At 36.9% G+C, this 22,811-nt stretch overlaps 1 protein-coding gene across 1 annotated transcript; it reads left to right on the top strand.

Moving 5' to 3' along the window:
- The first annotated feature begins 463 nt into the window (after window positions 1–463).
- Window positions 464–14,534, top strand: LOC125671106 (plasminogen-like). The gene is made up of 4 exons (XM_048906571.2): window positions 464–1,163; window positions 3,815–4,331; window positions 12,139–12,257; window positions 12,582–14,534. The coding sequence occupies exons 1-4, from the start codon at window positions 1,083–1,085 to the stop codon at window positions 13,260–13,262; spliced, it is 1,398 nt and encodes a 465-aa protein (XP_048762528.1). The 5' UTR covers window positions 464–1,082; the 3' UTR covers window positions 13,263–14,534.
- The last annotated feature ends 8,277 nt before the right edge of the window (window positions 14,535–22,811 follow it).

Genomic DNA, 22,811 nt, shown 5'->3' with positions numbered 1-22,811 from the left:
ACAATATTGTTTGCTTTAGCGTTTTCCAAAATTGTGTAGAAGCATACATTGAATGTTGTCGTGTCACATTAAAATAATTATCAGACATTTTATGAAAATTCCGTTTATCGGGTATTTTTAGTCGTGTAGTTTGCCAATAATTTATATAAATGGGTTGCAGGAAATTTATTGATATCATAACAGTCTGATTTATGCTATTAAACTTGAACTTCCCACAAGACGCATAAAAGTTTTATATCCCTAACACGTATATAGCCCCAAGAGGTGTAACACTATTCAAATTAAATTTTCATGGATAAGCCCCGATTATCCATAGACATCAAATAGCTCGTTATCTCCTGAAGGACAACTTACACTATTGACAATTTTAAAGTTAGCAATCCAAGTGTCATATAGATGTGAAAATTGTTCGAAGGTAAAATTTCCGTGGTGCTTCTCAACGCAGGGCTAACTCGCCGCGCCTGAGTCGCTTTATCCGGCAGGTGGACAGCGATCTATACGTAGATACCGTCCAGTCGCAATCAGGCCGTAAGCGAATATACTCATTGAAGACACTTATCACAGGCAGATGAATGAAGACTTCTACTGATGCTACAATGTAAACAGCACTACAACTTCTTCAAGCGCTGGGGAAAAAATGTGCAGCTTTTATTTGAGTATCAAAAATCGGGGAGTAAGCAAGTTGTATTCAATTACAGTGTATAGTACGGGTAAAGTTTGTTGGAATGTGTGATATTTTAAATAGCAGCATGGGACCACAAGCAACCATCGTCAGTGGAAGAAACTCTCCAGTTAAACGTGTTCTTCGGGGTTGATGGCATTTTATAACAATCGGTGAAGTTTGAACTGGCGACGTCACACAGTCGGCGTGCGACGCACGTGCTGGCACGGCGCATTTTATGAAAAGGTACTCCTATCGGATAGTAAGACTGGTTGCTCACTCCAAGAAACACTCCCCCAAAGAGAAGAATCGTGTGTTCATATAATAAATATATTCAGATCAGGATGTATATGTCTACCTGACTTCAACAGATAATTTATAAATATCCTGTTTAGTTGGTTGTTATGACATTGCGTGGAAAATGAGCAGAATTATCCGTGTGTCTGTAGTAATACTAATTTTTGTTTTCACGTCGGATCTGTCGATGGTTAACGGGAAAAGGGTAAGCTATATATTTAATTCATTCCTAATTTGTTTAAATTGATTACTAATATATTCACAACTTTGCTTAAGCAATAAATGTACACTAGCTTAGTAAATTAAATTAAAATTCCTTCTTCTTTTTTTAAATGTAGGCGATATCATTTAAACCTTATTTCCGTTTATAAATATCTTAGCGGCCTGATGAATGGGGGGAAAGGCAGCACGTATTTCTGTCCTCTCTAATTTGAGCAATCTTTATTAATATTTTACTCCACAAGATCTGCGTTTCCTCTTTCCACGTAAGGATGGGCATTAGAACGAGTTAAACAAGCAATGGCTTTTGGGGAATTCTTAACATGACACAATTTTGGCATAGTGTTCCCTGTTCTATGCATTGGGCAAAGGAAAACAAAATACGTACGTCTGTTTTCTCTGACACAATTCTAAGTGACATAACTAGACTAGGCAAGCGCAATAATTAACAGTGCACCAAGGTATACATTTTAGAATTAGATCAGAATTCATCTGCCTTCTTTGATACGTTTGTGAAGAAACATATACATATTATATAAACAAACATTTACATGTCTGATATGAATGTTGAACAGAATCCCGAGTGTTTATGAAGCCACCTCAGGTGTTCCCGTATGGTGAAGTTTGTTTAGGAAATGCGGCTGTTGAGAGCAGTGAATTTTGAATTGCACATCGGTGAAGGTCGACTATGTAATAATTATTTATTTGAAAATGTTTGCTCTTAGTCATTTTATTTTTGTTGCAATTGGTGATGATACATGCATAAAACCTGTTTATATTTAAAAGTTTTAGGGCAAAAATGTCCAGACAAATCGTTTTTAAAAATTTATATCTGATTGATAAAACAGATTTTGGAACACCTGCTTTAGTAGTGCGGCTGTATAACAAAGCTTTGTGGATAAGAAATCTCCGACATTGGAATGGGATACCAATCGCCCTTGAGGGCGAAATAATTTATCGGGCAAAACTACAAATGCCCACCATGCCACATTTGTAATAGAAAAGACGGCATGACGATATAATAGTCACCGCTCTCTATTACATAGTATCTTCAATTTCTAGTACCACGGAGAAAGCTGGCGTACAATAGTACCAGCCAGCTCCTATAATTTGTCAATGTACAGGACCCCCAATCTTGAGATTTGTATGATCGCCTTGCCCTAAACGAACCCAGCGTTATATCTTTGATAATCTCATTTTACCTTGGAAGTGTTAAAGTCCATGCGATTCATACATTCATACCCTTTAAGTCAAATGTGTTCGGGGAGAGAAAATGAATGCAATTATTTTCTGTTAAGGTGGAAAGTCACTCCAAATCCCTCCATACAAATCTTTGTTTGAAAACTTCTAGGTGTCAGCAAAATATGCTACTACGACTTTCTTTCACCTAATTTTAGGAGGACGCATTTACTGTCAGGTCCCAATACATCCCAGAAATTTCTCATACATATTAATCCGGTGTTCGTAAATTATTTCTATTTTCGCCAGAGCTTAAGCCCACAAAATTTAGAAATATCAAACTTGACGAGTAGATCAAAACAATGTTTGCCTTATTCAGCAGCATCACCCCCAATCTTTATCTCTTTGCGACAGTCTGGTTAATTAACAAGAGACCTATGGGTCCTTAATGGTTACCTGACTACACACTTATATATCACCTTGTGGTCAACTAAGCCCCACCCTGGGGCCTGAACCGAGGGGTCACGAATTTTACATTGTTCATCATAATCATGCAAACAGTTTTCCTGCTTCATTTCCAACAGTAAAGATATTTTTCTATCTACAAGTATTTTTCAATATATATGTACAGCCCTAGGGCCTGAATCCAGGGGGTGGTGGATTTCAGTTTTGTTTGACGGAGGGCTCATTTTAATCATGCAAACATTTTGACTCTTTGATGTCCAGAGGTAAAGAGAAGTTTTTTAAGATATATAGCATTTCTAATATGAGACCAACTAAGCTCCACCCTGTAGTATGAATCCTGCAGAACCCAGGGGCCATGAATTGCACATATTAGGTACTGCATCGGGCTCATTTTCATAATGGCAACAGTTTATTTGATGTTCAGAAGTAAAATAAATGTTTAGGATTTAAATACATTTTCAATATATGACTAACTTAGCCCCACCCTAGGACCTGAACGCAGGAATCATGAATTTCACAGATTTGGTAAAGGCATCCTTGCTTATCATAATCATGCCGATAGTGTGACTGTTTGATGCCCAGTAGTAATTTTTTTTAAATTACATTAATTTTTATGGTTTTAGCCACACCCGTCAGGAAACAGAGACCATGAAATTCACAATTTTTGTTCCCCTTGACCCATAGATGGTTTAATTAAAATTGGTGTATCCGTTCCAGAGAAGTGGAAATGTTCAAATGTTTATGGCTGACGACGGACAAGAACAGACAGTAATACAAAACGTACGTCACGTGACTTAAACCTATCAATAGGAAGTACTTAACCGCTACTTTCATGACATTTATGTGGTTTCCTCTCGGGGTCTTAGTTTTTTGTGATAATAATTATTCAAAATTCAATGTTTGCAATATTTGAATAGTAAGTTTCGCAATATATTAAATGTAGATATTGAATGGTAAAACTATGCAATGAATTCTCATCCGCTTTCCTTGTAGAGAAAAGGCAGAAAAGTAGAATCAAAGAACTCGACAACATCAAATCCATTCTCCAACGACCGCGAAAATAAGATTCTCTGTGAGTATTACACACAGTGGTCAGACTGGACCCGTTGTAACCGGAAGTGCGAGCAGACCCGAGTAAGACGGTGTAATCAACCAGAAAACTGCGGCACAAGTGTACTCAAAGAAAAGCAAAGTTGTAAAAGACGCCGAGGGAGATGCTCGACATTGTCGTATAAAGTGATAGGATTTCGTCGTGGAAACAGGTTAATAGAGGAACTATTATACGATTTACTATACGATGGATGGTCGCAATGGGGACATTGCACTCGCTCCTGTCGTAAAAGAAGATTTCGTAAGTGCAAAGAACACAAAATTTGCGGTAACAGTTACATACAGGAGGAGCGGAAGTGTCGTTTAGCGGGGTCTGTCTGTGGTAAAAAGTACACGTTTAATACGTTTGAACATGAACCACACTCGCCCTCAGTCAGCCAATTGTCACCTAGAGAGTGGGGTAAGTCGACTGCATGCAAGGAATTTCATTAATTTCCCTTTAACTGACTGTTATCTTTAATACAAATCACTTCTACTGTCACATTATCCCAAAGTCTTTGTTTCTTAGAAAATTTGTCTTCTTCCTCTTTTAAACAATTGCTTTATTAACAGTCCATCCATGTTTTCTATCATTTTTACGCCACGAGATTGATGGCGATAGTTTTGGTCTGTCTCTTTCATACCTGCAGAACTTTTAAAGTAGGTTTCTGGAAAATTGAGATAGATCAGACCAGTCTCTTCTAATATTTTTCCTTTATCGTCCTAGTTTTGCAGCTACCTGTTTATCTGCATCCTTGGTTTTATTTGTTTTTTATACTTTCTATTCAACATTTTTAAATTCAAGTGGAGACGTCACCAGCTTTTGGTGAAATGCCGTAAATTTTGACCTATGCATGGCACTTACAGTGTTGTTTATCGTGCCAACGCGTACCGTGACCTCCGGTTTAATGGTCATATCCAAACTTTGAATGCCGAGTGCTTGGCGAAGGAACGGTCAATACCTATTTCAAAAGTCTTAAGTTTGACGAAACGCGGAATTGAGAATCAAACCCAGATGCAAGTATCCTAACCACTAAAGCTACGGCGTCTGGTAGAGCAAACTTTTGATTAATTGAATATTGTTTAACGTCCCGCTCGATAATATTTCATTCATATGGAGTCGTCACCACTGCCGGTGAAGGGCTGCAAAATTTAGGCCCATGCTCGGCGCTTATGGTCATTGAGCAGGGAGGGATCTTTATCGTGCCACACCTGCTGTGACACGGGACGTCGGTTTTTGCGGTCTCATCCGAAGGACCGCTCCATTTAGTCGCCTCTTACGACAAGCAAGGGGGTACTGAGGGCCTATTCTAACCCTGATCCCCGGGGGTGGGGTACTGAGGGCCTATTCTAACCCTGATCCCCGGGGGTGGGGTACTGAGGGCCTATTCTAACCCTGATCCCCGGGGGTGGGGTACTGAGGGCCTATTCTAACCCTGATCCCCGGGGGTGGGGTACTGAGGGCCTATTCTAACCCGGATCCCCGGGGGTGGGGTACTGAGGGCCTATTCTAACCCGGATCCCCGGGGGATGCAAACTTTTGAGCTATGTAGGATATTTCCAATCGTAACTACTCGACTATTTCCGTAAACGCATATAAATTGCTCCATCAGAGTCGGGGCTGTGTTCAAGATCGTAGCGGCTAGTGTAGAGACAACACATTGTAAAATGGGTTCTCTGCCACCATAACTAGCCCCTAGACTAGCCGTTACGATCTTGAACGCAACCCTGTTCTTATGCACATGTATATACAACGGAAACTATAACGTCACAGATGTGCGTCACGATATGAAACACGAGCTTCGGCTTCGGGGCTTAAGCTAAGCTTTTTTACCGCTATCATTTTCAATTATTTTTATGTATTAGAGTGAATACGACTTCGATGATACCAAAACTGAATCTGTTGTAATTGTGAAAATTAATCTTACGAATAACGCATTACACAGGGATTAGGTTCTAGACGTTAACATGTGTGTATCCGGTGTATTACCGGTATTGCATCAATTCGATGTGTAATTAATGCACTCGATCCACGTCCGAATCTTCTTTCCAGTTACGGAAAAGGGCGAGTTCATCCGATTAAAGAAACTTTGTGTATTGAAAGGTCAAGGTCATGTAATCAAAACTCGTAACCAAAGCATGTGCATTGTCTGCATGGTGAACTATCAGTTGATACATGTCAGGACGGTAAATCATCCTTTCATTCAGTATAACCCGCTATCAGAATTTCTTACACGATTATTTTTATTCTTTTTCAAAGCATCACCCATATGGTTAATGTTTGCATTATAAAATTAACTGAAATAGACTTTTAAAAATCCAAATATCCTATATTTAGGTTAAATCACGTCGAAAGTGTATTTTTAACTTTCATCTTTCTATTTCTTCTAAATAGGTTCTTGTGAATATTCATTTTCTTTTTCTCGATGCAGCGAACCAACTTTGATTTTTTTCTCTCGATATTCCGTTGTAAATTACGACATATTTTATATCATTGTGAAATTGAAGCGGAGACATACTTTTTAATCAATGCAAAATAACTGTGGTGTTAACCAGCGTTGAATAAGAAGCATTTTACTTCGATAGCCTCATCAACATCTGTTACCTTCCAACATACTTTGCAAACAGAATTCCTTTGCTGCCGTTTTTTGGTGAGAATTCAAAGGATTTTCATATCAAACTGAATATATATCATTTCTTTGGGGGAAAGGCTGAAAATAGTATGTATATGAATTTAAACATTTCAAAAACAGAAGAGTTATTCAACAATCTACAAAATCATAAACAAAACAACTTTAGCACTGTATTGAAGAAATAAATTAAATTTTTGAAAATATACAGGAGGACCTGAACTGGGACGCCTTGCACCAACATACTTCATGACGCGCTCCGCCAAAAGCATGCTGGTGTGAAGCATAACTGTTCATACCCTCATGTATTTTCAAAAATGAAATTTATTTATTTTTATTTATTTTTTACATTTTACTTTCATTTATATCCCTAGCCGTTAAAATAACCGTACTATATTATCATTTTTATCAACATTCATACGCACTTCGTTCACATTCCTGAGGAAATATCTATCATATTATAATTGGTACAGATATTGAAGGTAAGCATATTGAAAATGTAAATATGTATATGTAAAATGTAAATATGTATATGTAAAATGCACGTCTTTAAGAAATTCCGGAAAACCTTAAATGATGTAGGAATTCTGTGTGTTGGTGGGCAACCCATTATACCATTGTCGCATTCATCGAAAAGGTTATCATTTCAATTGTTAACAATAATGTTGAATGAGACAGATATACTTCCGAATTTTCTTTCAATATGAACGCTCCTTCTGATTACAAAGGTATAATTAAATTTACATCACCCAACATAAGAAGTTGATTCAGCAGTTATGAATTACGGTATAGTCCACCGCCAGAGAGATGCGTTACGTCGTGTGGCCATCCTTCAATACTATGTAATTATCATGACAGGAGTGTGGTTTCCAATTCTGATTTCTTGTTATTTAGACTGCGTTCTCCTTTCAACCATTGATAAAAGTTCTTAATGAAATTATTGCGTGTAGGATAGACGACTCGCTGGATTCCCATCACGACATTCATGAGAAAATGTTGAATTGTTCAAACAATATTCAAGGTATATCAATAATCGGAGTTGCCATTTTATCTGAATATAGAGGATAGTGTAATTGGAATATGATGGAGACGATAAAACCTACTGAACAATAAAAGATACTAATGGGCCACAACGCTCACCTGCGTCACTTTGATCATACAGAAATAAAGACGTCCACGTAAGGAACCCGAGCAATGATTTAGTACACCGTACACCATGTCACTGTTCCTGGCATCATGAATTTCACAAAATAATAATTTCAAGGAAACAAGAAAAGACTGAGAGAGGAGAACAATAATATTGGCCATACGGGGGCATCAGTTTTTCACAAACACATCTTGTTTATTACTGGGTGTATACGCAGACCGTCTTTTTAAATGTGGAACCGTGTCAAGAAAACAACTTTCATTAACAGGGTTTAGATTCTCAAGGTCTGCACGTTGGAGGCAGTAATGTCAATTTTAGCTCACCTACATGTATGTCATGGGGTCAACTGAAGTTTTTATAAGAGATCGAGGAATAATTAATTCTGTTGCCTCTATATTTATGTCATTACTTTTGATTTCCATTAGATAGAGACTCCATAGAAATAAACTCAGGTTATATGTACAATATCATATCTAAACACAATAGGTTGATTCAAATTAGTCCAAACCAAGGACTATCTGGATGTGGTCCATAGGGTGCAAGAATTGCTTAAATTCTCACAACGAAAAGAATACATTTTCTAATATCTAAATTGCGAATTGGAAAAAGCTTCCAATTTGTCAAAATAATATGCAAACATTCACATTTGATATAACTGCAGTTCTGTACAAACCAACACCTTCTGGGTTAAGAAAAGGTCACTAAAGGTACATTAAAAATGCTTTATATTGACAGGCAAAGCAATTTGGCAAAATGATACCCAAGCATTGATATGTGGTATAGATACAAGTTTTTTTTTAATGTGAATCCATTAGCCTAACGGCCTGGGGCCTACTGTAGAGGATTCCATGTGGTAATCCTTTAGAATACAGTTTAATTATGCACAGTGTATTGAAATATAGCATTCTAGGATAATTCTGTTGTCCTCTTGTTATTCTGTTGGGGGGGGGGGGGAGGTGATTGAAATTCGAAAGTGTCCGAAAATTTGATTGGTTGATTGGATCAAAGATGTATTGCAAGCTGTGGATCTGTCGAGCTAGTATATGTACATTACACATATCTGTTTCATCAGTAGCCTCGGGTGATGTATCGGTTCTAATTCCAACAATGCTGACGTGTTTTGTTTTGTTTTCTCCAGAGGACAATACCATCATAAACATATGTTTTATGTGCAATATACACCCAAATAGGTACTTCAGTGAGCATGCATTGGGCCCATTGCCTCTTGTTTTCTTTTTCCAAGGCTACTTATAGTTTCTATTTACGAATGATTCTTAGAAATCAGCAACACAAACAACTGACGATGTTGAATGTGTCTGCCTACTAACGTGCTTGTCTTATCATAAGTAGATCCTAAGACAGGCTGCATTTTGTTTGCTCGTCTCATGTGTATACAAATTCATGTCAGACACTGTTCATATAAACATGTGTCAGTGGGTCTGTCCGTGCACCATCACGTGGTTTTTATAATAAATCCACTTGTCCTACTTTCTGTCTGTCTTTTGCTGTGTATGAGCACTCATTGGCACTTTGATGTAATAGCTACAAAATAACCATACAATTATATACTCTATATATTTAGTGCCACAAGACATTCAGGGTTTATTGGAACGTACGTTTATACTGGAGATGAACTTGTCTGTCAGGTTCTTTTATACGCAAGGAGCTTAGCAATATATCAGACAGATTTAGAAAAAAATCCTCAACAAGGTTGGGATAATTCGTTTGCAATTATTATAGCTATGTGTATAAAATCTTGAAGGATGGCATGCTTTTGATTGAAGGCCTATCATATCTAAACCTCATCATTATGATATGTGTTTAATTAACTTGATTTATCATAAACGTTATAAAGATTACTGGTAGTTTTAAAGTTTATTATTAGTTGGAGTGTTAATGTGATAATGTGTTTCTTCGTAGTATCAATTTGTCTCTTCGTAATAGAATTTTAGTGCTACAATTTATGATTTATAGGAATAATTCGATATAATTAATGATTTTTTTTTACATGGAATATTTAGTAGTTGTTTTACTCTTGCTTTTAGAATGATACGTTTTTTTATTTCACAGTTTTATATAGGTGGCAAGATACAAAACTTAAAGAGACAGTGAATTCAGAAAAGTACGACAGGTGTTTTTTTTTTCTTTTGGAAAAACAGTAACATTTTTGCACTCATGAGACGATAACAAGTTGAATTTATTAATTTGCTCATGGTTATAGGAGATAACACACTGTTGAATGAATTCTCTATTGTTGTTGGTACAATCCTGATATACGATATCAGAATGTTACGGAATTTCGTGAAGCGGTAGAGTTGCGACTTCAGGGGTCTTTCTCAATAGAACCTTAATCTTTCAAGCAGTTTCCTACGATAAAATAAATTGATCTCCATAGAAAGGTTCGATCCAAAATATTGATCGTTTCACTGCGTGGGGCACTCTTCTCTTTGGAATGTTGCTACCAAAAAAAAAAACCGGGTTCGCAACCTCGACAGAGGTGCTACAGAAGACAATGCATCGCAGAATACCTGACCTGTTGGAAAATAATCGTGGAATTGCCATTGTAAGAATCTAAGATTGAGATGTAGGCACCACACGCGAAGATCGACGCTAGATCGAGGGAGATTGAGAACAGTATTCCAATATTGACTTGCAGTGAAGTGTTAAGATTTAGGCTGATGAATATTTTTTATATCTCACCATCCTGCATAATCCACTTATTGAATTTTAATGAGATATTCAGCTGTGAAAAATAAAAAAAAAATTACAATGTTAGAAACACTTTACATAAGATTTTCAATACACATATTCGTTTTACCTTTTCGAGACACGCTCTCAGACTTATTAGCTCTTTGCACTCCGCTCCTACGCTCCATTATCATCTCAAATTAAAATTCTGTATTTTCTATTCAACTGGGTAATATTGTCTGTCGAGACATTCCTTAATGATCTCCTAAATGGGAAATATTTACGATATAGCCTATCAATACATTTAATTTGATCTTCTTTGACAGATTTGGCAAACTTTGAAAATATTCGGTCAAAATCTAAAACCAAGCAGTCTAGGATATGGGTTATCGGCACATCACCAATAAAACTATGTACACGTACAGTAGCAACTCTAGCCGTTATGTTGTATTAAACATTAAAATAAACTTCAATGTCTTGTAGGCATTTGGTCGCTCTAATCTTGTTATTTCTTAAAAAACAAATCCTCATGATTCGACTTATGTCAAGTTGAATCTGCAGGTTCCAGCGCCGCGGGTTAATCGAGATTTGTCGAGATACACAATTATTCCGATCGTAGTTAGGTCGTCGTGGAAAACTTAACATAAGGCCAAATCAATGTTCGATTCGATTATTCCTCCCGACAATGCAATTAGCTTTTACTTAAAGTACACAGCAATGTCAAGGACACAGAGATGGCCTTGATTAGTGATATTTCTCATTAGACAATTACTGATATCATTTTTGGAATAACGAACCCTCCAGAAATAAAGACACCCTCATAATCTTTATCGCTTTTTCATGCCTTTGTTCGTTATCAATTACAAAAGCTATACATACGAGATAATAAAAATATCGTGTTATTCCGAGAGTGAAAGAAGTGGGTAAGCATTTTTAAAAACAAGAATACTGACGCAAAATTAGTGTTCTTATTTTCTCATTGGATGCTCCAAAATCTGCCAAGGCTCGGGGAAAACACCTGTTCTTCTGCTAAATGAGCCCAGCGTGGTTCATTTGCAAATCTCAATGAGGATACTCCAATTGAGTCACTTATTTGCACTTTTATTTTCAAAGTTAATGTCTTCCTTTCTATTCCAAGTATCCAAACAACAATTCCGCCGAGGGACACAGAAAATACTCATTTTCGCTGAAATATTTGCCCGATTTCTTTGAACTTGTCACTCATGCGGACACCCTGGAATTTTCTACCCGTTTTATATACAATCATTCGCCTTGAAATTTCAAGTAAGAGTTAGACAACGCTGCCATGAGCAGACCCCCCACGGCGAGCGCACACTTTGTATCATGTATATATACCGTTTGATAGTGTCATTAAAGGTCTTTCATGGCGCTTCCAATGTCAATACATGTAGTTAGATAGATACAGTAACAAAACAGTTTTCCAAGACTAATTTTTAGTTTGAATTTTAATTTAATGAGACGAGACAAACTGCACGAGACAGACGAGTCAAATTATCGTTATCTAGGGACACGGAAAATATGTGTGACCTTGTTTTCATAACATGTACATTAATTTTTCCAGTATGTCAATAAGGTAAAGCATATTCGATTCATAGATAACCTTTATAAACTACTCAGTATCAGGAACTTTTAAAAACAAAATTTTATTTAGTAATATTCGGAGTTACGAAAGCTACATGTACATGTATTAACAATGACAACAATCGTATTTTGAATATCTAGAATATAACCGACTTTTTCAGCTCGCGACCAGACATCCCCATTGTTGGTCAGTACTCAGAAAATCTGTGGGGTTCGACCGCGTGGGGGATACCGCATTGTTGGAGGGAGAGAAGCCATACCTCACAGCTGGCCATGGCAGGTTAGTAATAAAGAAACAGACGCGACGCTTTTCCGGACTACATTAACAGAATTTCAAATATCAAACAGATCAATTAATGAATGGGTTTATTTACGAGTATTGTTAACGTTTATAGTCACGTATTGCTGAAGGTATTTTTTCTAAATTTACATCGGGCTTGCTGGGTTTTGGGGTTAAAATTATAATTCAAATATATTCTTTGTCAGTCACTCATTTAAATTGTCTTTCAAACTTTTTTTGTAACATTAATCTAAACACGCATGTATCGCCTACTTCATATAAGACTTTATATACAAAAATTACAAAACATCTATTATTTGACAGGTCGCCATCCTAACAAAATGGAAGGAACAGTATTGCGGAGGTACCCTCATCGCCCCGGGTTGGGTTTTAACTGCTGCCCACTGCATCCGGCGCCGGGGCCGGAAACGAAAAGTCATTGTTCGTGTTGGCGAACACGAAATATCTGTTGACAACAAAAAAGAAATTGACATGAAATTAGAAAAAGATTTCCCTCATAGCAACTTCGATTATGAAACCATAACTAATGACATAGCTCTTCTCAAGCTCCGCAAACCGGAAAAGATAAGTAACATAGCTCAGTACGCATGCTTACCGGATCCATCTGATGATCTTCCCGATGGAACAAGTTGCTATATTGTAGGTTGGGGAAAACAAAAAAACACACATTTATCAGGATCTGCAACACTTCGTGAAGCAGAAGTACCCATCGTTAGCAAGAAAAAATGTCGGAAAGCATTCGACTATAATATAGGTGACAAACAAATTTGTGCGGGGTTTAAAAAGGGTGGTGTTGACTCTTGTGCCGGAGACAGCGGTGGTCCCCTCATCTGTCCCAAAGTCGTAAATGGGACTGAACGATGGATTGTTTATGGGGTGACTAGTTACGGGGAAGGTTGTGGTCAGAAAGGAAAATATGGGATATATACAAAGGTGACTCGTTACCTCAACTGGATAAACCGGGTCATCAGAAACAACAACTGAGTTGTGTTTCATCGTTTTGTTAAAAACCGGCAGATTTTAGGGCTTGATTGTATATTTTGTTCAACTCAGGACATCTTTAAATTTCAGTGTTATTTATTTTGATATGTTTTATTTCCAGTTGAATTTTCAACTGTTTTAAATCATTTACGACGCAAGGGTGATTTTTTGCTCAACACTTACGCAATTATATGACGCAGGTTTGGTTGTATGAAGAGCGTAATTATATTTTGCAATGAGCCACCTGTCTGTTGTTTTGAATCTTTGCTATGATGTAGATGGGAGTGGTTGTTAGGTTTCACATCGCCACGAAAGGCTGAATGTAATTTTCTCACTTTCATAATTTGTTGAATATCAAAGGATAACTTAATGAAACTTATATAATAGGTCAAGGTCGCAAATCCTCTCCGTTGATTGACAGAATGCATATTTCTATATTCTTACAAAACTTATCGATACTGAAGAGAACGTTTTCATATTAACTTGCAAGTCAGTAAGTTATGTGATCTGCATGTAACTAAATATGTTTGTTTTTTTAACTCAAGAATTATAAATATGTTTATTTCATGAATGATACAAAGGAGATACTCTATTAAAATTCTTAAAACACAAGGCCCCATTGTTTCCTCTGCGAATGGCATTGTTTCAAGCTGCACATTACAACAAAAACAACGCGTGCGTGATCCTAACAGATTCTGCATAAGGGTTGGAGGTTACTAATGATGTCTGCCATAATTATTCTCAGTAGGCCAAGGCCACACAAGAGGGCTCTCTCCATATACTTCAGAAATTTACAGAAGTACACAATGATGGCTTCTGGAATTTATAAAGGAGAGACTGAAATGAAAGAACATTGCATTTTTCTTTTCGTTTTTTTCTTTTCCTTCAGAATAATGCTTTAAACCATATTTTCAAGCTTGTCCAAAACATGAGTAATATGAATTCAAAATGAAGCATTACATAAAAAGATCCCAACAAAACAGTCATTTTGGAAATGCTAGAATTGTTCATGACTTTCAATTTTTGTTACTCATGCATTTAGTATGATTTCTGTTATATAATTATGTAAAATAAAATGTTACAACAGTAACATTCTTAGCAAATGTTGAAACATTGTTTAATTCATAGCGAACAGTTTCATGTAAACCCCGTCACACGATGTATTCCTCGTCGTATTTGTGGTCAGCTTTTTTGTTGTTATGAATGTAGTGTCATATTGATATTTCGTCGTTATCTTTTCTTGTCAATAAAAATATTTTTAAAATGGAAAGAAAAGGTGTTGACCATGTTTCCTATAGAAGTGGAAGCACTCGCAAGCATATCGTTATCGGTACTCGTACCAGACACGCAGAGAACAAGAGGCTCGTGGGCCCAAACACTCACCTGAGTATCGTGTGCCGATTGGCATATATATTATTAAGTAGGTAAATTGGTTGTAGAGTCTTCAGATTGGTGAGAAGTAATAATATAGATGCTCTGATGAATTCAAACATATCATCCCATGTAAAATAAAAACCTGCATGTACATATATCTCCTCTTACCTGTTCAATTAAACCCCTTTTAAAAACATAATTATCTATTTTGCAATCATAGAACTCTGTACGGTATTACTTTTAATATTCTCCCAAACAAATATGTGGCATACTTTGTATACAAATCTCCCCTCCCCCATACAAATCCTTACTAAATACCAAAAAATCGGGGGGGGGGGGGGGGGGGGGGGGGGAGCAAATTTGCCGAAAATCTTAGTCAAACGTGTAAACTTGGGGGCACTTATATACTTTCTATGGAAAATATGAATGTAAAACTTAGTTGTTATCATAACAACATGCTAGTTAGATGTGATGCATGGTACTTTATTTAATGGAATAAATTTTACTCACATATAATTTTAAAGCACAAATATGCGAGCACTGTGTACCATTTGTCTTCGATGTCAAGAAATATAATAGAAACAACCAACTAATTTATTATACCAGGAAAAGTACTAGATTGAAATTATTTAAATCCTTAACTAAAATATCGTATTACCAACTTATTATCAGTGTAACATACAACGCTAATACTATTACAATGTATAAGTGGAAAAGAGGCGTAGCAAGATGGCAACGTTTCTTGTGTACAAATGGCTGAATACGAAACAAATTCCCGGCGCCGAACTATTTCATTGGCCAAACGTTTTTTCATAGATTGTATTCCATTTACTTTAACCAGTATCGAAGAAAAACAATCTATAAAACTATTTCCGCTGAAGCAACTCAATATGCAACAAAGATCACGTTTTCCTCACCGCTTCACATATAAAACGCGAGCTATCGTAAAATTGAAATACATTTTAAATCCTCTACTGCTCACATACATTGTACCTAAATCGGCAAATGTATCATAGCATGGTGCCTGCATGTATGTATTACTAATGGGGTTTCTGCTGCTTAATTTTATTTGGTGATCAGTGTGTGCATTATTATGAAAGGTGAAGATAACGAACAGTGATCAATCTCGTAACTCCTATAAGCGGTACAAAAAAGAGTTCGGCAAACACGAACCCATGGATATACCAGAGGTGGGATTAGGTGCCTAGTAGTAGTAAGCATCCCCTGTCGACCGGTCATATTCGCCGTGAGCCCAATATCCTGATGAGGTAAATGGAGTTATCCGTAGTCAAAATCAGTGTGCCAAGAACGGCCTACCTGTGGTAACAATCGGTATGAAACACGTCAGACAATACCCTTATTTTATGTCCACCCTACCTCGGGGCCCTTGATTTGTTCAAACTTGTTTCTACGCTTTCGTACAAGTTTGATCGTTTTTACCCAGTGGATCTTGAGACGATATTGTAATGACGCAACCTTATCCTAGTCTTTTCTTGATTATCTCTCCCCTTGGTAGAGGACATTGTCCTTCATTTTTAAAAAAACCAACAACCTTAAATCCACTTCACCAAAGGATGATTTGTGAAATTGGTACTGTGATTTTGGACAAGTTAAAAAAAATGAAAAAGTTTACGCGCGATGGACAAAAATTGATAGTGACTCAGGTGACATAACAAAAGAGAAATTATATATTCCACATTATTGTTTCATTAAAATCATTTCAGTGTATACATATACACAGCATTTATGAAGAATGTGAAGACTCTCCGTTTGAATTTACTGGAAAGGGTAACAAGAGGCCCACAGGCCTTATCGGTCACCTGAGTAAGTGAAAAAGTATCACTACTCCCAAGGGTTATGAAATCTAGAGAAAAAAATCCTGTTCTCAATATCTAAGCTAAATTCTGATATCTAGCAACAATTTATAACAAGATGTGTTCTTAAAACATACACTGATGAAAGGCTTTACGTAATATAACAGGCGTATTAACATTTTTAAGATATGACTAATTAGGACCAATGCTAGAGTCAAACCCCTGGGTTGTGAAATTCACCATTTTTTGTACATCCTTTTCTGCTATTCCCAAGTATGCATTTAGATTTTATACAGTATCAGCACACTTACACATAAATACTATACACAAGTTTGGCCCCACCCTGGGTCCAGAACCCTATTCCGGGGATCATGAAATTTACAATTTTGGTAAAGGCCTTCTTGGTAGAGAGCTGCATTATTGTCCATTTAGTTTTCCTTAATTATGTGCGGTTCTAGAGAAAAAAAAATTGAAAATAGGTCAATTTGGGGCAGTTTTTGTCGCGCCCCTAAGACCCCAGGGGAGCAGAAATCCTGAAATTTACAATTCATGCTCCCCTTGTTCCCAAGATCCTTCATACCAAAATTGAAAATAATTTGGAATGGTAGTTATCAAGATGAAGTTAAAAATGTCTAGTGTTCACATTTTTAATAATTGACCATTTTGGTCCCACCCCGATACCAAAACCCCTCTACCCCTAGGATCATCAAATTTACGCAGCCGGCGCCCCCCCCCCCTCCCCTAAATTTTTCAAATTTAAGGTAAATCGTGGTATCTTGTTTAGAAAAATGTACTAAACAATAAAAGAAACAATAATTTCTTCCACTCTCGGAGAAATAAATAACAAAATCTTTTGATTTCTTGAATTACCTTATTGGGAGAACTTAATTTTTTCCAAAAACCTTAAAATTTGCGTCATTTTACTAATTTCACCTTATCAAAAATAATAGAAAATAGTACAAATGACTTAAATAGGAGACATATTTCAAGCCCTATAAAATCTGTAAAATTCAGGAGCTTCCGGGGGCGTGGGCTCAAGGTGGTCCTCAGCCTCATAAAGTGGCGCCCCCCGTAACCGCAATTCCTGGATCCGCCCCTGTGAAGGGCTGCAAAATTTAGATCTATGCTCGGCGTTTATGGAAATTGAGCAGGGAGGGATATTTATCGTGCCACACCTGCTGTGACACGGGACGTCGGTTTTTGCGGTCTCATCCGAAGGACCGCCCCATTTAGTCGCCTCTTACGACAAGCAAGGGGTACTGAGGACCTATTCTAACCCGGATTCCCACGGGAATTGAATTGTGATTGAACGATGAACGGTTGACCGCAAAACTTTGAACGGTGAACGTTCTACTTCCCCATTTGAACAGTGAGCGAACAAAGTGAATGGTGAGCGAACGGTGAACGCTTTGTTCGGAATATTTCGGATGCAGTGAAGCAAATTGAAAAATGTCGGTTGACGTAGACTTGATAAAGATCTACAAATGCGGAGATGTTTAAATACTAGTAGTTTCAACTCGTATTGCGTTGATTAAAAAAGTTAATTATCAATGATTACTAAATAAACAGACCGCAAGAACGTATTTAAGTTGTTAAGGATAGAGAACAACATTGATCCCAAGTTTTAAGTTATATCTACCAGTTGAGCGTAATGATTGACAATAAATCCGAATATTTCAGTACGCATGCAGCTGAGCAGCATAGACTGTACAATGTACAAATGTACATGTAGATATCAGAAAATTATCCTGGAGTGCGTCTGCGGTTTACAAGGGCTGTTCGATATGTAATGTGTATTGTACGATATCTCAAAACCATTCGACTCGAATAGTGAAATGAATATTACATCTCTTCAAAGTATTCTCCGCGGTTTGAAATACATACTTTCAATCTCTGAATCCATTTCTGAAATGCGTCACAGTACGCTGATTTAAGTAGACTTCTGAGGCACTGACTGATGGCTGAGCCAAGGGCTTGTCGGGACTTGTAACGACGACCAGATAAGAACTTTTTAAGTTTTGGAAAAAAGAAAAAGTTGCATGGGGCTAGATCTGGAGAGTATGGTTGGTGTGGCACCGACTTCAAAACTTGCTTCACAAGCACAGATGTATGTGATGGAGCATTATCATGAAGTAGACGAACATGCCTAAATCCTGACACAGGGCGTCGTTTAGGATAATATATCTTGAGCGTGTAACACCGGAATTTGTACGGCTATACCATCACACGAGAAGAATACGCAATAAAGAACCTTCTTTGTGCTTATGGTTATTTTGGCAACTACTGGTCCTCTGCCGTGTTTAGTTATCCATATTTTGTTTCCAATTTTGCTTACTGGTTCGAAATAATGAACCCATGTTTCGTCACCAGTAACAATGTTTGCACATTGGCTTTGATTGAATTTGGGAAACATTTTGAGCAATTGATCAGCCGATTTTGGTCATCTGTCAATATATGCGGTATCTATCTTGTAGAAATCTTTCGTACTTTCAAAATACGCTTCAAATTGAAATGAACCCGCGATAGCGATATGCCAACAGCTTTGTCAATATCAAGAATAGTGTATCTGCCATCACTTACAATTATTTCCCTGACTTTTGAGACATTTGCCTTGCCTGTTACAGTCACAAGTCGGCCAGATTTTGCTGCATCTATGACGGACTTTGTGCCAGTCAGAATTTTTTTTCCACCTACGAACTGTCTCATAAGATACATACTCCCCTAATTCAGTAAAAATCTACATTACCAAATGACCGAGTTTTGTGCGAATTTTTAAATAAGCTCTGATTTCTTCAATATTCTCAACCATTTTTACAACAATTGTCAACGACTGGGTCTATTCAAATGACTGTAAGTTTAAAACTACGTGGAGCTGAAGGCTCCTATTTATACTGTTGGAAAGGTATTGAATTGAGCTATTCAAGAGTATCATCATCCACGAAATCGTGCAAAGCGTTATCGCGCTTTGGAACAATACACATTACATATCGCACAGCCCTCGTATATTACTCAATCAAAAGCAAAACGTAAGATACAAATTTTTACTTACTTAGTATGTTACAAATACTCATAAGTGTTCAAAACTTGACAAAACCCCTAGCAAACGAAGGGATTATACTGGAATCACCTTGTCCGTCTGTCCGTAGACATCATTTGTTTAGTGTTTCTTTAACACTGATGAGCAGATTTGATTCAAATTTTGTGTCTATCTGTTATATTCAAGAAAGTTATGGGTTTTTTAGTTATTCTCATTGTCCAAGGTTGACAACATATCTGACATTCATTTTAACTACGATAAATAACTCTTGGTGACGTCATAAATGTGCTCAAAGAACGATAACTCTACCTCAAGTTTGAGTATTCCTTTTTATACCAAAATGTTAACTAATGATAAAGAAGTCGAGACTTAATCTGTATATGCTTTTGAACTTTACATACAATATTATCTACGAAAAAGTTTCGCAAATAAAGGAAAATATGTTTGCTGAAGTTTAATCTCCTGGACATTGATTTGGGGACATGCGATTTACCGCATTAAAAAGCACTATAGGCATTAGTTTCAATTTCAATATAAGTCTGGATACTATTAACAGTGCGTTTCCTTTGTCTTTTGAATAGTCATCGCAAAATTCAACAGTATGCCATTGATCATTAAGGTTTTTGAATTACGATTATGGAATACGAATTGCAGCATTTCTATACAATGACCCAAATACAGAGCATATTATAATCAAACAGAATACCCTTAAACTAAGAACACCACAAAAGGCATATATATATTGGCTTAACGTGGATCAAACTTCGAGTTAAAAGCGATTCACGTTAAAAGATTCACACGAATAATTACAACGAATTACATGGCATGCGACGGAGATAAAAAAAAAAACAACCCATACCTACTTCATTGCAAATCGACGGTCTTTTCTTATGTACACATCCTGGAAACTGATACACGTGTGAAAATTATGAACGTTAGGTCACCTGATTCAGTCGCATTGTTCACTTCTGGATAACCACCCTTCTAATCCCTTTCAAGTTAGGTATTAAAGGTGAAGATTACGAACAGTGATCAAACTCATAACTCCTATAAAGAATACAAAATTAAGGCAATGATTGATTTTTGGGACAAGTGGCCATCAATTGTAAATTTCAGGACGCTTATAGGGCGGGACAAAACTGCCAAAAAATTGACACATTTTCAAACATCTCCACACTTAGAAATGTACCAAAACTCGACTGTTTTAAAAGAAATTTAAAGATCCACCTATTTCGTCTTGCTTTTAATGTGTAATCTGTGATTCTGTTTTTATGTGTATTTATAACTTTTTCCCTAGAACATTTATACCAATAGTGTTTTAGATTTTAACTTAACATATTTTAGAGTACTTTTTAGATACTTTGCATAGTGTTCTACCAAAAAACAAAACAAAAAACTTTAACTATCGATCTTAATAATAATGTTTTATTTTGATAATTTTATAGATGCAAGATTTTATGCCATACTGTGTGTGAACGGCCTAACAATTGATATGACGGTGTATATTGTGGTGTGGGCAAGTAACCCTACTGATATCTATCTCTAGTAACACGTGAGACATCATTTCATCAAATAACAGGTTGTATTTGCAAATTAGATCATTATAACGACAATAGAGTTTGCGAAATGCTGACTTTAAACATTTCTCTTAAAACCCCTGCAACATGAATTTAATTGTCAGTAGCCTGCATCGGTTTGAAAATTTAGATACGCGGAACAAGTTTTCTTGCATCGAATCAGTTGAGATATAAACATCATATGCAAGTGATAATCGACACATAAATCTGGAAGTTGACGATGGAAAAGTTGAAGTCATCGTATTTGTTATAACGTTCAGCTGTTAGTTTACCGTTCACGTCTATGCACAGTAAATAACGGTATCAGAATGGGAAACAGATGTCGAATGCTCTGTGGTGTCTTTTATTTAGAGTTCATTGACATATATCGAATCGACATACAAATAAAAAAGAAGGTTGTTCATAGATGAAAAAGTGATTGATTGTTGATTGATGTTTTCCGCTACACTCAACAATTGTTCAGTTATCTGGTGCAGAAGTTAACAAAAAGGTGTGAAGACAACGAATACCCGGTACTGATCAATCTTGTCACTCCAGAACATAGAATCAAGAGTAAGGTCAATACGGACGAAGTGACAAACCCTATAAAGAACGTGAGTAGCCAACACCGACCCCTGGACACCCAGAGGTGTACCTAGGAGGAGTAAGCATCCCGTGGACCGGTCACACTCGTCGTGAGCCCTTTATCCTGATCAGGTAAACTGAATAGTGACAAGATGAGGATAAGCAACAGTTATCAATCTCATAACTTCTATAATGTAAAACTTATACGGTATCAATTTTGATGCACCAGATGCGTATTTCGACAAATAATGTCTCTTCAGTGATGCTCAACCGAAATGTTTGAAATCCAAAATAAACGGTAAACTTGCTAGAGCTATTATAGGAAAAAACATTGCCAAAAAGTGGAGTCAACTTCGTCTAAGGATAAGAGTTATGCATGAGGGAGATAATCCTTAATTTTGAAATGAATTTCTAAATTTTATCACAGCAATTAAATATACGTCCGTATTTTCAAGCTAGTAACGAAGTACTTAGCTACTGGGCTGTAGAGACCCTCGGGGACTAACAAGTCCACCAGCAGATGCCTCGACCCAGGGGTCATAATACAAAACTTGTACGGTACCAATTTTGATGCACCAGATGCGCATTTCGACAAATAATGTCTATAAGATAAGGAATACAAAATGAAGAGTGGACAAACACGGACCCCTGGACACACCAAAGGTGAGATCGGGTGCCTATGACAAGTAAACATCCCCTGTCGACCGGTAACATCCGCCGTGAGCCCTATATCTTGATCAGGTAAAAGGATTCGTAGACAAAATCAGTATGTAAAATTGAAATGCAACATGTCGGACAGCATTCAACCTAATACCACGTTATATTTACAAATTAGGTCATTATAACGACTGTAGAATTGTTGAAATGCTGACTTAAAACGAAACCTTGTAATAAACATAAACTTATTTGTCAGTAGTCTGCCTCGGTTTAAAAATTGATCATACGAGAAAAACCTTTTGCGTGTCGAATAAGTTGAGAGACATAAACACCAAATGCTGGTGATACTACATTGTATAAATGAATTGTTACTCGCGTTCAGGAAATTTTCGCGAAGTTCGCAAGAACCTCATTGTCGCGAATATTTCTTGCATCGAACCAGTCCACTACAGTTTAAAAGTACCTCCGCCACGAAAAATTAGTCGCTGCAAAGAGTTTATCACTGGTAAACCGCGAAATAGTCATCGCA

The sequence above is a fragment of the Ostrea edulis genome, chromosome 4 (assembly GCF_947568905.1).
Source record: "Ostrea edulis chromosome 4, xbOstEdul1.1, whole genome shotgun sequence".
NCBI classification, from domain to species: Eukaryota; Metazoa; Mollusca; class Bivalvia; order Ostreida; family Ostreidae; genus Ostrea; species Ostrea edulis.
This window is presented reverse-complemented; position numbering and strand designations above follow the sequence as displayed.

Bases quoted from the DNA above. Each gene is read 5' to 3' on its own strand.
- LOC125671106 (XM_048906571.2), top strand. From the start codon at position 1,083: ATGAGCAGAATTATCCGTGTGTCTGTAGTAATACTAATTTTTGTTTTC. The intron at 1,164-3,814 runs GTAAGCTATATA...CTTTCCTTGTAG, and splicing joins CGATGGTTAACGGGAAAAGG to AGAAAAGGCAGAAAAGTAGA. The intron at 12,258-12,581 runs GTTAGTAATAAA...ATTATTTGACAG, and splicing joins CTCACAGCTGGCCATGGCAG to GTCGCCATCCTAACAAAATG.